Raw genomic sequence first — 13327 nt, 5'->3', positions numbered from 1 at the left:
ACTCAGCGGGTGCAGCAGCATCTATGGAGCGAAGGAAATAGGCAACTTTTCGGGCCGAAACCCTTCTTCAGACTCTTCTGCATTTCTTTTAGGATTTTGAATGCTACGGCAAGGTTGGGCGGCACAGGAGCACAGCAGTAGCGTTGTTGCCTTACAGCATCAGATTCGATCCTGACTACGGGTGCTGTCTGTACGGAGTTTGTACGTTCTCCCCGAGACCTGCTTGACTTTTCTCCGGGTGCTCTGGTTTCCTCCCACACTCCAAAAACGTACAGGTTTGTAACTTAATTGGCTTGGTATTATTGCAAATTGTCCCTAGTGTGTGTGTGTGTGTGTGTGTGTGTGTGTAGGATACTGTTAATGTGCATGGACCGTTGGTCGGTGGGGTCTCGGTGAGCCGAGGGGCCTGTTTCTGCGCTGTATCTCTAAACTAAACTATTAAAGGGCTTGCATGCAACAAAAATCCAGATATACAGCCTTGGCTGATATTTGAACCAGATCCTGTGGGAGCCCCAGAGTCAAAGATCTGGGTAGGTGGTGATAAACTAGAACCTCTCACTCAACACCAGATTAATCCCAACCACGTCTTCTGATGTACAGAGCTCGGCTCAACCTCAGTTCCTGTGGGGCCAACGTGATGACTGTGACAGTGTAATATGCTCCCCCTCACATCCCTTAACTCAAACACCGTGGGAAATCCAGATCACACAGCTCCACACCGACAAATTCAACACCTCCCTGCAAAGTCATAAATAAGCTCACCGCAGCAGCATTTCATTCCCCACATTCAAATGAAATTTATCGATGACTCATTTCAGTAATTGAAAAGGTATTTTTTTATTGGTATCAAAAACGTTGAAGTTTTGGACATTAATGGTACACATAGAAACATAGAAATTAGGTGCAGGAGTAGGCCATTCGGCCCTTCGAGCCTGCACCGCCATTCAATATGATCATGGCTGATCATCCAACTCAGTATCCCGTACCTGCCTTCTCTCCATACCCTCTGATCCCCTTAGCCACAAGGGCCACATCTAACTCCCTCTTAAATATAGCTAATGAACTGGCCTCGACTACCCTCTGCGGCAGAGTTCCAGATATTCACCACACTCTGTGTGAAAAAAGTTCTTCTCATCTCGGTTTTAAAGGATTTCCCCCTTATCCTTAAGCTGTGACCCCTTGTCCTGGACTTCCCCAACATCGGGAGCAATCTTCCTGCATCTAGCCTGTCCAACTCCTTAAGAATTTTGTAAGTTTCTATAAGATCCCCTCTCAATCTCCTAAATTCTAGAGAGTACACAAAAGGCAGCAAGAGGAGAAAGTTCTATTTCATTCCCATCTCTAGCCTACAGTATCTACAGCCTCTTGAGTTGGTGCTTGCATACACAAATAAACAGAGGTAAAACACAAACAGTATTCTTCAGTTAAGAGTTACTGCTGTCAATAAATGCCAGCCTCTGCTAGAACTATGTGTCATACCACATAGAAAGGTTCCTTTAGACTTATGTACCCTACATTTCTCTCTATATTGAAAATATCAGCATTAAACTCAGCAAGCACCAGGATCTAGGGAATGCGGAACAGGCAGTTTTGAGTATTCGACTGAAAAAGGCCAGTATCACATCAGTGGAAATCAATCTCTGGGCTTTATGCCCTGGAGTCAACTGCTGATGTTTGATTGAACTAATTTGCTAAAATGGACATACACACAGGGAACATATTGATCGTTGGCAAGGGCTGCAAAAAAGTTCCATTTTAACAATTGCTTTTCCACAAATTTCAAATTAACTAAACAAACTGACTGTAGAGAGACTCAAAGAGAAAAACAGCACATCCAGTGGTTTCCAGAACCTCAGGATGTCCTTATATGCGGGTCACTTGGTGATGTACGTTTGAGAATGGTTCTTTAGGTTTGGTTAAATGTTGACGACATTGGGAAACGGTTGTTGGAATTTCTGTGGCCATCCTACAGTGAATATGGAATCTCAGTTTAACTCGCATCCACAAAGCAGCATCTGTGATGGTGCAGTGCTCCCTCCTCATTGCATCAGTCTGCATTTTGTGCTCATGTCCAGGGCCGGCCTTAGGAGGTGCGGGGCCCAATTGGGTTTCGTAGAAATATATAAATAAATAATTATGATTGAGTCGCGTGTCGTGACTAACATGACAATTCGGGGGAGAGTTCCTTTCACAGTGTGTGGGGTGTCTAGCCGGGGGTAAAGTTGCGAGGAGGGAAGGAGCGTTGAGAAGGAGAGGGTCGGGGTTTATGCCAGTAACACTCACTCACCGCTGCCGCGGCGCTCCGGGCGCCACCGAATTGTGGCCGGGGAGAGAAGCAGCTCGCGTGGCTACGTGCGGCCTCCATCACCAGATAGTGGCGCCGACTGCCATCTCAACGCCTTCTGCCGGCCTGCTCACCTCTGGCAGCGACTCTGGAGAAAAGACCCTTCTTTAGACTGAACTGAACTCTCGTCGGTGAGAGTATTTGTGATTGTCTGAAGAAGGGTCTCGACCAGAATTGCAACCCTCTCCCCAGAGCCCCTGCCCGTCCCGCTGAGCCACCACAGACAGGGAGTTGAAGGTAGACACAGGCGGATCCACCTTCAACTTCAGAGCCAAACAAAAAACACAGAGAGAGTGCTGGAGGAACTCAGCGGGCAAGGCAGCACCCGCGGAGAGAAACACATCACCCCCCCCCCCCCCCCCCCCCCCCCCCCCATATATATCCCCCCCCCCCCCAAACAGAAAGGAAGGAACCGCAGATGCAGCCATCACCGCAAAATGTCTAAGAATTAACTGTAGATGTAACAGTTCACACTTGTATAGATCTCATGTCGCACACCAAACAAGCCCTGAATGGAGGGAAAGGTGGGAGGATTGGAGGCTTGTGCACCCTCCAATTGCCTGTTAGGCGATAGCAAAAGGGGCTGGGCTGGGCTGGGCTGGGCTGCTTACTGGCTATGTTCATGCAAAACTAAAACTTAATAACTTTAATCTCATACTTGACCCACCAGCATAACCAAGCGAGTCTCACCCCAGACACTCCCTCTTCTCTCCTCTCCCATTAGGCAAGAGGTACAGAAGTTTGAAAATGCGTACCACCAGATTCAGGGACAGTTTCTGCCCAGCTGTAATCAGGCACGTTTGCACGTTCCCCCTGTACTGCATGGGTTTTCCCCAGAGTGCTCCGGTTTCCTCCCACATCCCAAAGACGTGTGGGCTGGTAGGTTAATTGATCACTGGGTGATTGGTAGAATCTGCGGAGAATTCGTGAGAATCTGGGATTAATGCAAAATGAGTGGTTAACAGTCCTGCATGGACTCAGTCGGGCCGAAAGGCCTGTTTTTGTGCTGTCCCTCTACGATAATGCAGGTTGATTCCAGTGAACAGCATGTTAGACAGGCCAGTTGTCCTGGTGCTCTTGATTATTGTTCAGCATAAGCCTCCTCCCAATATTTCCCCATTTCTTTGGATCTTTTCCCAACTTTTCCATACACTGGGGGGGGGGGGGGGGGGGGGGGGGGGGCTACAAAAGTGCAGTAACAACTTTCCCAGTTAACATCCCTATTCAGTGTTGTCCATTGAACCTCGACTATCAACGTTTTAAAGTGGTAACTGTAAGATTTAAAGTATTAACTACAATATCTATAGGCAGGTAATGAGGAGGCCAGTGCTTACCATCCTCACTCACCTCTCTCATTAATGTTCCATTAACCAGGACGCCATCTTTGAAATGCACGTTACCAGGGTTACCGGCAACTCGATCAATACGATGACTCATCCTCATCTACCCTGTGCAAAGAATATTGTTCAGTGCAAAACGAGATTAGCAGAATGATTCGTTTTAAGCAGCTTTCATCGGGTGCAGTGGACCTGGAACATTTTACGCACTGACAAAATGGCAGGCAAATCACTTCAGCTCATGATGAGTGTCAAAAACATTCCATCTTAGATGCACTCAGCCCAAAAATACATACTCTGGGGGAAGAGGGACAGATGGACATCAAATTGATCAACAAGACATTTCACATCTCACGTCTCTCCAACCATCCAAAAAGTAGTCAACGGTACAAGGAAAGCACTGAAGTGTGACAACTCATGTTGGAGTGGGCGGGATTTCTGAGCGTTCATCTCCATTAGGAATACAGTTAGAATTAGTAGTCCATTTGAGACTTCATTGTTCTTAAATCTATAGATGTGGAACAAAAGCATCATGGGCTAACAACCCAATTCTGTGTCAAAATATCTATGTGCAATCCAAATTTTGGAAGAGAGAAAATAATCCTTTAGGGACCTCTGTAAAGTAACTGGGTGGCAGCCACAGTGTGCAAACTCTCCTTACATCATTTAGTTATATATCAATGATAATACAGGACATTAGATTTTCCTGCCTCCAGTTTAGCACAAGACATTTCCACACTCAGCCCAAGGTCTTAAAAATTAGAGTTTATTGCCAGTTGAACTGCACAAAGTAATTCTGGTTTTTACAACACCATTCAGACCAATTCTTCTCTCACAGAGAAAATCAGGAGAAGGATTCTCCCCGTTGATCTCATCCAGACTCTTGATTAAAGACTGTTACTCTTTCCCTTACGCCCTGCAAATCTTGCAACTAGTCATTTAATTCTCCCTTTAAATGCAGCACAGTGCACAGCAGTGGAAGGAGCCGATGACACTGTGCTGGGTTAGACCTTCCCTGGGTTAGACCTTCCCCTACTTTATCCATCTAGTGATGTGAGGATATGTATAGAGATTCAACACGGAAACAGGCCTCCCGAGTCCACGCCACCCAACCATCACCTGTACATTAGGTACATGTTATCCCACTTTTCACATCCTATTAGGGGCAGAGAGGCCCAATTAACCTATAACCTATTTCACACAGAAAGTGGTGAATCTCTGGAATTCTCTGCCACAGAAGGTAGTTGAGGCCAGTTCATTGGCTATATTTAAGAGGGAGTTAGATATGGCCCTTGTGGCTAAAGGGATCAGGATGTATGGAGAGAAGGCAGGTATGGGATACTGAGTTGGATGATCAGCCATGATCATATTGAATGGTGGTGCAGGCTTGAAGGGCCGAATGGCCTACTCCTGCACCTATTTTCTATGTTTCTATAAACTTACACATCTTTGGAATGTGGGAGGAAACCGGTTTACCCAGAGAAAACCCACGCGGCTACAGGGTGAACGTGCAAACTCCGCACAGACAGCACCTGTGGTCAGGATAGATCCAGCTTAAACTGAGAATACAAGAAATTGCATCTCTCCTCGGGTCAAGATCAGACGTTTGTTTCAGAGACCTGGAAGTTGCAGGTTGCATCTGGTGACTCTCTGCGTGCAGTTCCAGAGGAGGATCTAGTGTGTAAAGCACAATTTACAGAACAAGCATCTCACGGTATCTCTGTATGTGTGACAATAAATAAACCATTGACCATTTTATGTGAAGAAGCTTCGAGAGACAGGAACAACCTGGATGAGAGGTTAAACCAAGCAGCACAACATGCACTGGATGGTACTCCTGACAACATTATGCCTGACTGAACAATTGGAAACTAAAAGACTCTTGCCCAATTCCCTGTGGTTGTCACCATTTTACAAGTTCAGGCGCAAGAAACAGGAAAGAAATTGTTGGCTCAGCCCTGAGGCAATCGATCAATCTCTGCATCAGTCACTTATTCTAAATAATTACAAAACAGATTCCCTGACAAAGTGCATGCATGTTTTTAAATGTCAACTTCAGTTTTCATTCTCGGAGCTATTACATTGCACAGCAAGAGGACAAAGATAATGGCCAGCGAAGTCCACTGAATGATTTAAAACTAACCGGGCCTTGCCCAATTTCCCGGCTGCACGGACGGAAATGGAAGATGCTGGAAGCACCATTTTCCTGCAGCTAATCCAAACACTACAGCGGGAATAATTCAAACAGAAAGAAGCCCCGAGCTCTGGTAGACACAATGGTAAAGCTGCTGCCTTACAGTGCCAGAGACCCGGGTTCAACCCTGACTATGTGTGCTGTATGTAAGGAGTTTGTAGGTTCTCCCAGTGACCGCATGGGTTTCCTCCCACAAAGCGTACAGGTTTTATATCGATTCATTGTACACGGTGATCGCTTGTGGGCACGGACTTGGTGGGTCAAAGGGCCTATTTCCACGCTGTATCTCTAACATCTAAATTCACTGGGCATGCTGATGATGCAGGCAGTCTTGTGAGCAGCAACAGTTCAGGCAAGCAGGTGAATTAGTGCACGGCAAAGGCCCAGCAGTGAGGTTACAGGAGCCAAATACTCACTCCATCCCTGAGGAGTCAGCAGGACAGTGTCGGGGAGACCAGTGTCGGCAAAGTGCAACAAACTGGAGAATGTGGACAGAACTGTGGTCACAGAGGACCCACTGAGAGCGGACAGGTGGAGGGAGAGCTGGGATGACACTGGAGGACATTGCGAGACTTAGAGGTTTGTGTGGGCAGAGAAACCTTCAGTGTGACAACAGGAAGCAGGCTACGAATGGAAACAGGAAATTGCTCAAGATTCTTCCCCACACCCTTGTCCTCTGTTACCCCCTTCCCATTCTCTCGAACAGAGCACTTCCCCCTCTCCAACAATCCCCCCAACCCCATCCTCAAACTACAGACACACTCCTTAACCCATTCCCTCTCCCTTGAGAGACCCTGAGGAAGGGTCTTGGCCCGAAACATCGCCCATTCCTTCCCTCCTGAGATGCTGCCTCACCCGCTGAGTTACTCTAGCATTTTGTGTCTACCCTCTCCCCAATGCTCCCCTACTTTAATCCCACAGACCTCACCTCTTACCTTCCTCCTTAACTTCACCCTCCCAACAACCCACCCTCCCTTCACCTGACCAGACACCGCAGCCTAGCTCACACACACACGCCCCTACTCCAATCTCTCTTTGCCCCACAACCTCACCCTTCTCCTACCACTGGCTCCTGAGCAATTTACACCTCAACAAACAGAGAATAAAAACAAGTGCCACTCGTGAGAGAAGCCAACAGAGGCTCGTGGGAGGAGAGAGGTGTCTCCTGGGTCCCACATTCTGCAACACAAACGTACAGCAGATACAGTGCCAGAGGATTCCTGCCAAACACTGCTTCAATATTACTTCAAAGCTCTGGTTTGGTATGTAGGATGTACCCAGCCTATGCTGCTCCCTGGTTCCCCACAATGCACCAAAACAGCTCAAGGCACATACATCACCAAGGTGATCTGTAGTCGAATACTCCAGTTACACTTGAAGAGCATTATTGAATGAAGGGGATTACAGAGAGTAGATACTGCATGGTCAATCCAGGTACTCCAACACCCAGGCCACCCTCTCATTTCACTCAGACCATCAGGATGGTGCAGGAACCTGAAAATGTGACATCCAGGTTCAAGAACGACTGTTTACTAACAACCAGCAGGCTCTTAAACACTGCACACTATGAACTTGGGTTGCACCAAGGACTACGGTTTTTGTACTAGCACTTTGGTTATTAATCTATTGGATTTATTATTATATATTTATCTTTATGCATTGTGTTTGCAGGCTTGTTCTGCTGCGACAAGTAACGATTTCATTGTTTCATTGTCAGTACATAAGACATTTAAACACACATGATTCTTGACCGTGCATAGCACCGTGTCTTGCCTTGGTGCTCAGGTAAAGCTACAGGACAATGGTCATTTTCCCCATGCAGTGGGTGGGAATCATCATGGTCTGATCCCACTGAATACCAGGCAGAGAGTCAGAGCTGACATACCAGCTGGAGCATTGCACGACTCCCAGAGGAGTGATTAACTGGCTAGTCCCATCTGCCGTCTTAGGTGGATGCAAAGGATGCCACAGCTACTCACCCAAAGAGCGAGTGACACATCTCCTCTGTGTCCTGCCACTGCCCCGCTGCCTCTGAGCTTCCAGGAAGACTCATCCCCAACCCCTTCTCTTTTCCTACTCGACATGATGTTCCCTTGGCAACATGGTCAGAAAGCACAGGGCCGGTTTGTACCTGAACACTGTTGACAGCCAGCTACACGAGTCCCTCCATCAGGCAGCTCCATCCCTCTCCCCGGACACCGCCCAGGGCTGACCCGTGGCAAGCGCAAAGTCACACTTTCTCCATCCTGCCATCTGGGAAGAGGTACAGGAGCATTAGCTGCAAAACCAGCAGGATGCTCCTCAGCTTCTTCCCACAGGCTATAAGACTGCTAAATGGACTTTGCCCCCTGCCAAAGTATCGCGCACCAACCACCAACCTGGACACACTGCAGCAGAGCCACTGTTGTGCCGCTGCCGATCGGAACGCCTGTTGAATGTTTAGTGGAGTGTTAAATTTGTTCATGATACATGTATTTTTATTTCTATTTATTTTTAATGCACACTGAATGGACACTGGTTGAGCAACGTTTTTTTGTTTCCTCTGGGTATGTGAATACTCAGGAAATGACAATAAAGATATACAACATACACTTGACCACAGCTTGAGAATCTATCTCTGCCATAATGCAAGACTCCACCCCAGCTCAGCTGTTCTGCTATAGAAACCCTATTCCATGCATGTTTAACCTATAGACACAACTAGATTTAGGATTATTGTCACGTGTAACAAAGTATGGTGGAAGGCAGTGTTTTGCATGCTATCCAATCAGATAATGTTATACCCAGATACAATCAAGTCAAACTCAAGTACGAGGTAGAGCAATGGGGAAGATATAGAGTAAAGAGTATAGTTCTCAGCATTGTAGCGCACCAGTTCCACAGGCAAAAGTCCAATGTCCCCAATCGGGTAGAAGTAAATCAGACAGGACTGTGGCTTACATTAGACCATTAAGAAGCTTGATAAGAGTGGAAGAAGCTCTCCGGAGTCTGGCTGTACAGACTTTCAAGCTTCCGTATTTTCTGTCCGATGGGAGTGGGGAGGAGGAATGACCCACTAGGACAAGTCTTTCTTGGGGAATATTCTTTTAGAGGCTCAGCCAGCCTTTATATTCCAACCCCTGGTATTGTGGAGTCATCCCAAACGCAAGTCCATTTAGACCAGGCCTGGGAGTCACCAAATGACACCTGCTATGTCAGGCCTTGATATTCCACTTCCTGTCCTAACTCTACTCATGATCCGGCCCTTCACTGACTAAGTAACTTCATTCCAACATTGTTGCTTCTCGAACAATCTCTCTTCCTATGCGCTGGCCTTTGTATCACAAGCAGGTTCTCAGCACTGAAAGGCCCCTGCAGATCTCTCCACCACCACTCTCCACCACTCAAGGCCCACCTACTTGTACCAGCTCCTGGCCACATGCCCGACCTCAGCTCACTCGCCCAACGACAAGATTGAGTCTGACTGAGTCGTGTGAATCAGGAGGACGTTTATGCTGTATTCAAGTGGCCAGCAGAACAGAGGCTACTGGCCGATCCATCCTTTAACCACAGTCATCGAAACTAATTGTACAGGGCAGAAACAAACACTGTTGGAGGAACAGTTTGGACAGTTAGAAAGCAAGAGGGGCAAAGTTTAAAGGAAATGTGTAGGGCAGGTTTTTTTTAACGACAGTGGTAAGTACTGCCTTGGTGGAGGCAGATACAATTGCGTTTAAAATGCTTTTGGATAGGCACATTGATACGCAGGGAATGGAGAGAAATGAATTATGCAGACAGATAAGAGTTGGTCTTGGAATCGTGTTCAGCACATACATTGAGGGCCAAAAGGCCTGTCCCTGTGGTGTTCAGCGCCCTGATTCAACAGACTGGGCAGCATCTATGGAGGATGACATTTCAGATCAATCCCGATGCAGGGTCTCAACAGGAAATATCGTCCACCCTTCTGCCTGACCAGCTGAATTCTTCCAACAGTTTGTTTCTTTTTGTTCCAGATCAGCAGCATCTGCAATCTCTTGTGTTGTCGCAGTTACCACTATGTGTGACAGCGTGTGCGCGGAAACATTTATTTCCTTGCCACAGTAATTGGACGGCAATTGCCATGAGGTGCTTTGAAGATTGCAAAGGTGCTATTGTAATGCAAGTCCGTTTCTAAAATTAAATGCCAATTATTATTTAAAGCCAACGGCCTGGATTGACTAATGTTTACATAGGAGGTACACAATAAAACTCAGCGGGTGCAGCAGCATCTATGGAGCGAAGGAAATAGGCAACGTTTCGGGCCGAAACTCTTCTTCAGACATAGGCCTGGGTGGAGAGAACGTGGGAGGTGAACTCCTCGCCTCTAACATTGAGGGAGAGGTTCAGGACTACGTTCTCGCCCCTCTGCAGTGGGATGGCAGGACTGACACATGAATTTCACGTGTGGCTTAGTTTGTGTTGCAGCCAGCGCGGTGGCCCCTTTAAGAGTCACAGACGCTCTTCAGAAGCGCCAGGGTTCAGGACACCTCTCCCGGAGATCAGATTACACTGCACACGCCGGGCGTGTGGGCGGGGGAGAGAAACATCAACCGAGGTTTTGCAAGAAGCAGAAAGGAAGGGAAATTGCAGGAGCATGCAGCTGAAGATTTTTTTTAAACCCATCTTTAAAAAATTGCAATGACGTGTGTAGGGTCCCGCCTCGAGGGGGGGAGATTGGGTTTCCAAAACTGCCCCTTCCAAAGTTGCAAGGACACTATATCCCCAATACATCCCAGCATTCAGAAAGGTGGGCGCCTCTCAGTTAAGGTCGTGCCGAAAGGGGAGATGGGGTTCAGTTTAATCGACATATGGAACATATGGAATATGTTACACCCCGTCGTGCCCTTGATTAGTGCAGGTGTCAGAGGTTACGGGGAGAAGGCAGGAGAATGGGGTTAGGAGGGGGGAGATAGATCAGCCATGATTGAATGGCGGAGTGGACTTGATGGACCGAATGGCCTAATTCTACACACTCTGCCTACACCCACACCCCCCGCTGCTCACACGCCACACGGGGCAGCTCATAGTCGCAGCCCCCACGCTGATTCACCGGCTTCTATTCGGCTAGGGGGGGTTTTAATCTAAATCCCCGTTTCTGTGACAGGCAACGGGTCCAGTGCAGTCTGTCCGCGGCACCCAGCGACCCTCTCTTACTCCCCTTTCCAACACCCTCGACCTTGCAAGCAGCACCGCGCAGGCACAGATATCTGGGATGTCTGCGATTTAACCTTGCAGCAGCCCAAAGATTCACAGGCAATCTGGAACAGCTCAATTCAAGATCCAATTGAGGATTAGAGAGAGGTTCCCTCAGATCAAAGCAAAACCCGTGGTCGAACAGCAACCGTATTTGGCACAGTTCCCACATATTGGCAGCTCTGCCAGTTATCCCCCCTCAATCTCCACCTCAAGACTTGTATGTTAATCACCAGTCAACTTCAACAGCCGAAGGTCTCATTCAGCAAGGTTTCCCTGGTCTTGCTCTTGTCAACAATGCCTCCGTCAAAAGAGGACAAGGGAGTCAACACTGCCTACTTCACCGACTCTGAGTTCAGGGACGACTTGTGAGACTGCCCCTGTCTCAGGGTCTGGGTTAGGGTGATTTCCCCTTCCTATAACCCCCCTCCCTCCCCTCCCTCCTCGCTGCCACTCGGCCCACGTCTGTCTCCAGGTCCCACCTCAGCCTCTCAGCCCGTTTATCTCTCTCTCTCTCTCTGGTTCTGTGCCCCTCTCAAGGTGGGAGACAAGTTGAGGGGCGGGAACAGGGCTCTCGAGCCTCTGCATCTGATCCCGGGGGGGGGGGGGGGGCAGATACAGTCCACCCTCTCACTCCCACCCCTCACTCTCCCCCCCATCCTCTAGCACCACCCCTCACATCCCCCTGGCGCACTCCTCCCAGACCCTCACAAGCCCCTTACTCCCCCCATCCTACCTCTCACTCCCCCCACCCACCTCATCCCCAACTTTCCCCCCCACCCCTCAATCTCCCCAACCAACCTACCTTCTCACTCCCTCCACCCTCCCACTCTCCATCCCCTGTCCCTCTCCTCATTCCCCCACCCCTCACTCCCCATCCCCTACATCTTCACTCTCCCCCAGTCCTCACCCCCTCACTCGCCTATCTCTTCACTCCCCTCACTCCCCCAACCCCTCCCCAACCCCCTCCTCCCCGCCCACACACAAACATTCACTGTAAATCCGAGAGACGGGTCTCACCTGGACGGCTCTGGTGAAGAAGACGCCGGCGCCCGAGGCCAGCTTCTTCACGCTGAAATCCATCCCGTTCCTCCACCCTCTGCCTCCCTCTGTCTCTCTCTGTGTCCCCGGGACCAGCGGCCCATCCGCTCACCGCCCGCACTAGCACCACCTCTTAAACGGGCAATACCGGTGGGGCCCACCCTACACCTGCCGCTGCCCATTCTCCCGGGCACGGAATACTCTCAGCCCGGCTCCCCGTCCTGTCATTCTCGCTAATCCCACCGGATCAGCAACGTGGCGCTCGGGGAACGCGCCAAACACTCAGATAAACCCTCATCCATCCCATCTGTCATCGGCAGTGCAGCCTCTTAAAAGGGCAACGTTCATCGTAAGTCGCATATCTGGGGCAGAGTTGAGTGTTGACGCGTCTACATCTAAGTGGGACATGGATAGATACAGGGGGCATAGAGTAGACTGAGTGTGGGATGACCAGAGGTCGAAGATTTGTTCACAAAATGAATGCAGATTCTGGAATATTGAGTAAAACACAAAGTGCTGGAGGAACTCCGCGGGTCAGGCAGCATCTGTGGAGAGAATGACAAACGACGTTTTTGGTCGGGACCCTTCTTCAGAGTGATGGAGTAGAGAGGAGAAAGCTGGTAGAAAAGAAAGAGGGGAAGGGGTTGAGCAAGAGGTGGCAAGGAATAGGTGGTGAAGGATGGGGTTGGTTGGCAGATGAGTTAAGGGGGTGGGGAGGGGGGGGGGGGGGGGGGGGGGGGAGGGGGAAAATAGTAACCAAGGCTGGAGGCGATAAATGGAGGACAGAAATGAAAGGGTGCAAATGGTGAAATCTGATAAGAATGGAAGATGGGGTGTGAAATATCGTGGGACAGAGAGCGACGTGTGTAGATGGGATGTGGGATCAGTTTGTAGCTGGTTGAAAAGTCAGATATTGATGTGTTAGATGCGGAGGCTCGTGGAGCACAAGGTCAGAAACGGGGGAGTCTCAGTCTGCCCCTATTTTTGTTCTGGTAGAGCAAAACTGAGGGAGAACTGGGAAGGTGTTAAGCTGTCTGTGTGAATGACTAGATCTGGGTAATAAGTGGGCAAATGGGACAAATGAAGATGCACCAAGAGCCGGCATAGATTCAATGGGCCGAATGATCTCCTTGTATACAGTGTATGAAATAACGTGAACTATGACTGATCAGTGTGTCTACAAAAGCTTGAACCTCTTAT

At 48.8% G+C, this 13327-nt stretch overlaps 1 protein-coding gene across 6 annotated transcripts in view; it reads right to left on the bottom strand.

Annotated features, from left to right (window-relative positions):
• LOC129712037 (endophilin-B2-like) overlaps window positions 1–12282 on the bottom strand; it is a 61208-nt gene extending 48926 nt beyond the window's left edge. For 2 of the 6 annotated variants that reach the window (XM_055660181.1, XM_055660182.1), the window contains exon 1: window positions 12107–12282. In XM_055660181.1, coding sequence (XP_055516156.1) covers window positions 12107–12169 — 63 coding nt within the window. In that variant the 5' untranslated portion in view covers window positions 12170–12282. The remainder of the gene's footprint in view (window positions 1–12106) is intronic. The other 4 variants (XM_055660180.1, XM_055660184.1, XM_055660183.1 and 1 more) reach the window with 3 other exon arrangements.
• Between the last annotated feature and the right edge of the window lie 1045 nt (window positions 12283–13327).

Source organism: Leucoraja erinacea, chromosome 31 (genome assembly GCF_028641065.1).
Source record: "Leucoraja erinacea ecotype New England chromosome 31, Leri_hhj_1, whole genome shotgun sequence".
Lineage (NCBI taxonomy): Eukaryota > Metazoa > Chordata > Chondrichthyes > Rajiformes > Rajidae > Leucoraja > Leucoraja erinaceus.
The sequence above is the reverse complement of the archived record's forward strand: the minus strand, read 5'-3'. Positions and strand labels throughout refer to the sequence as shown.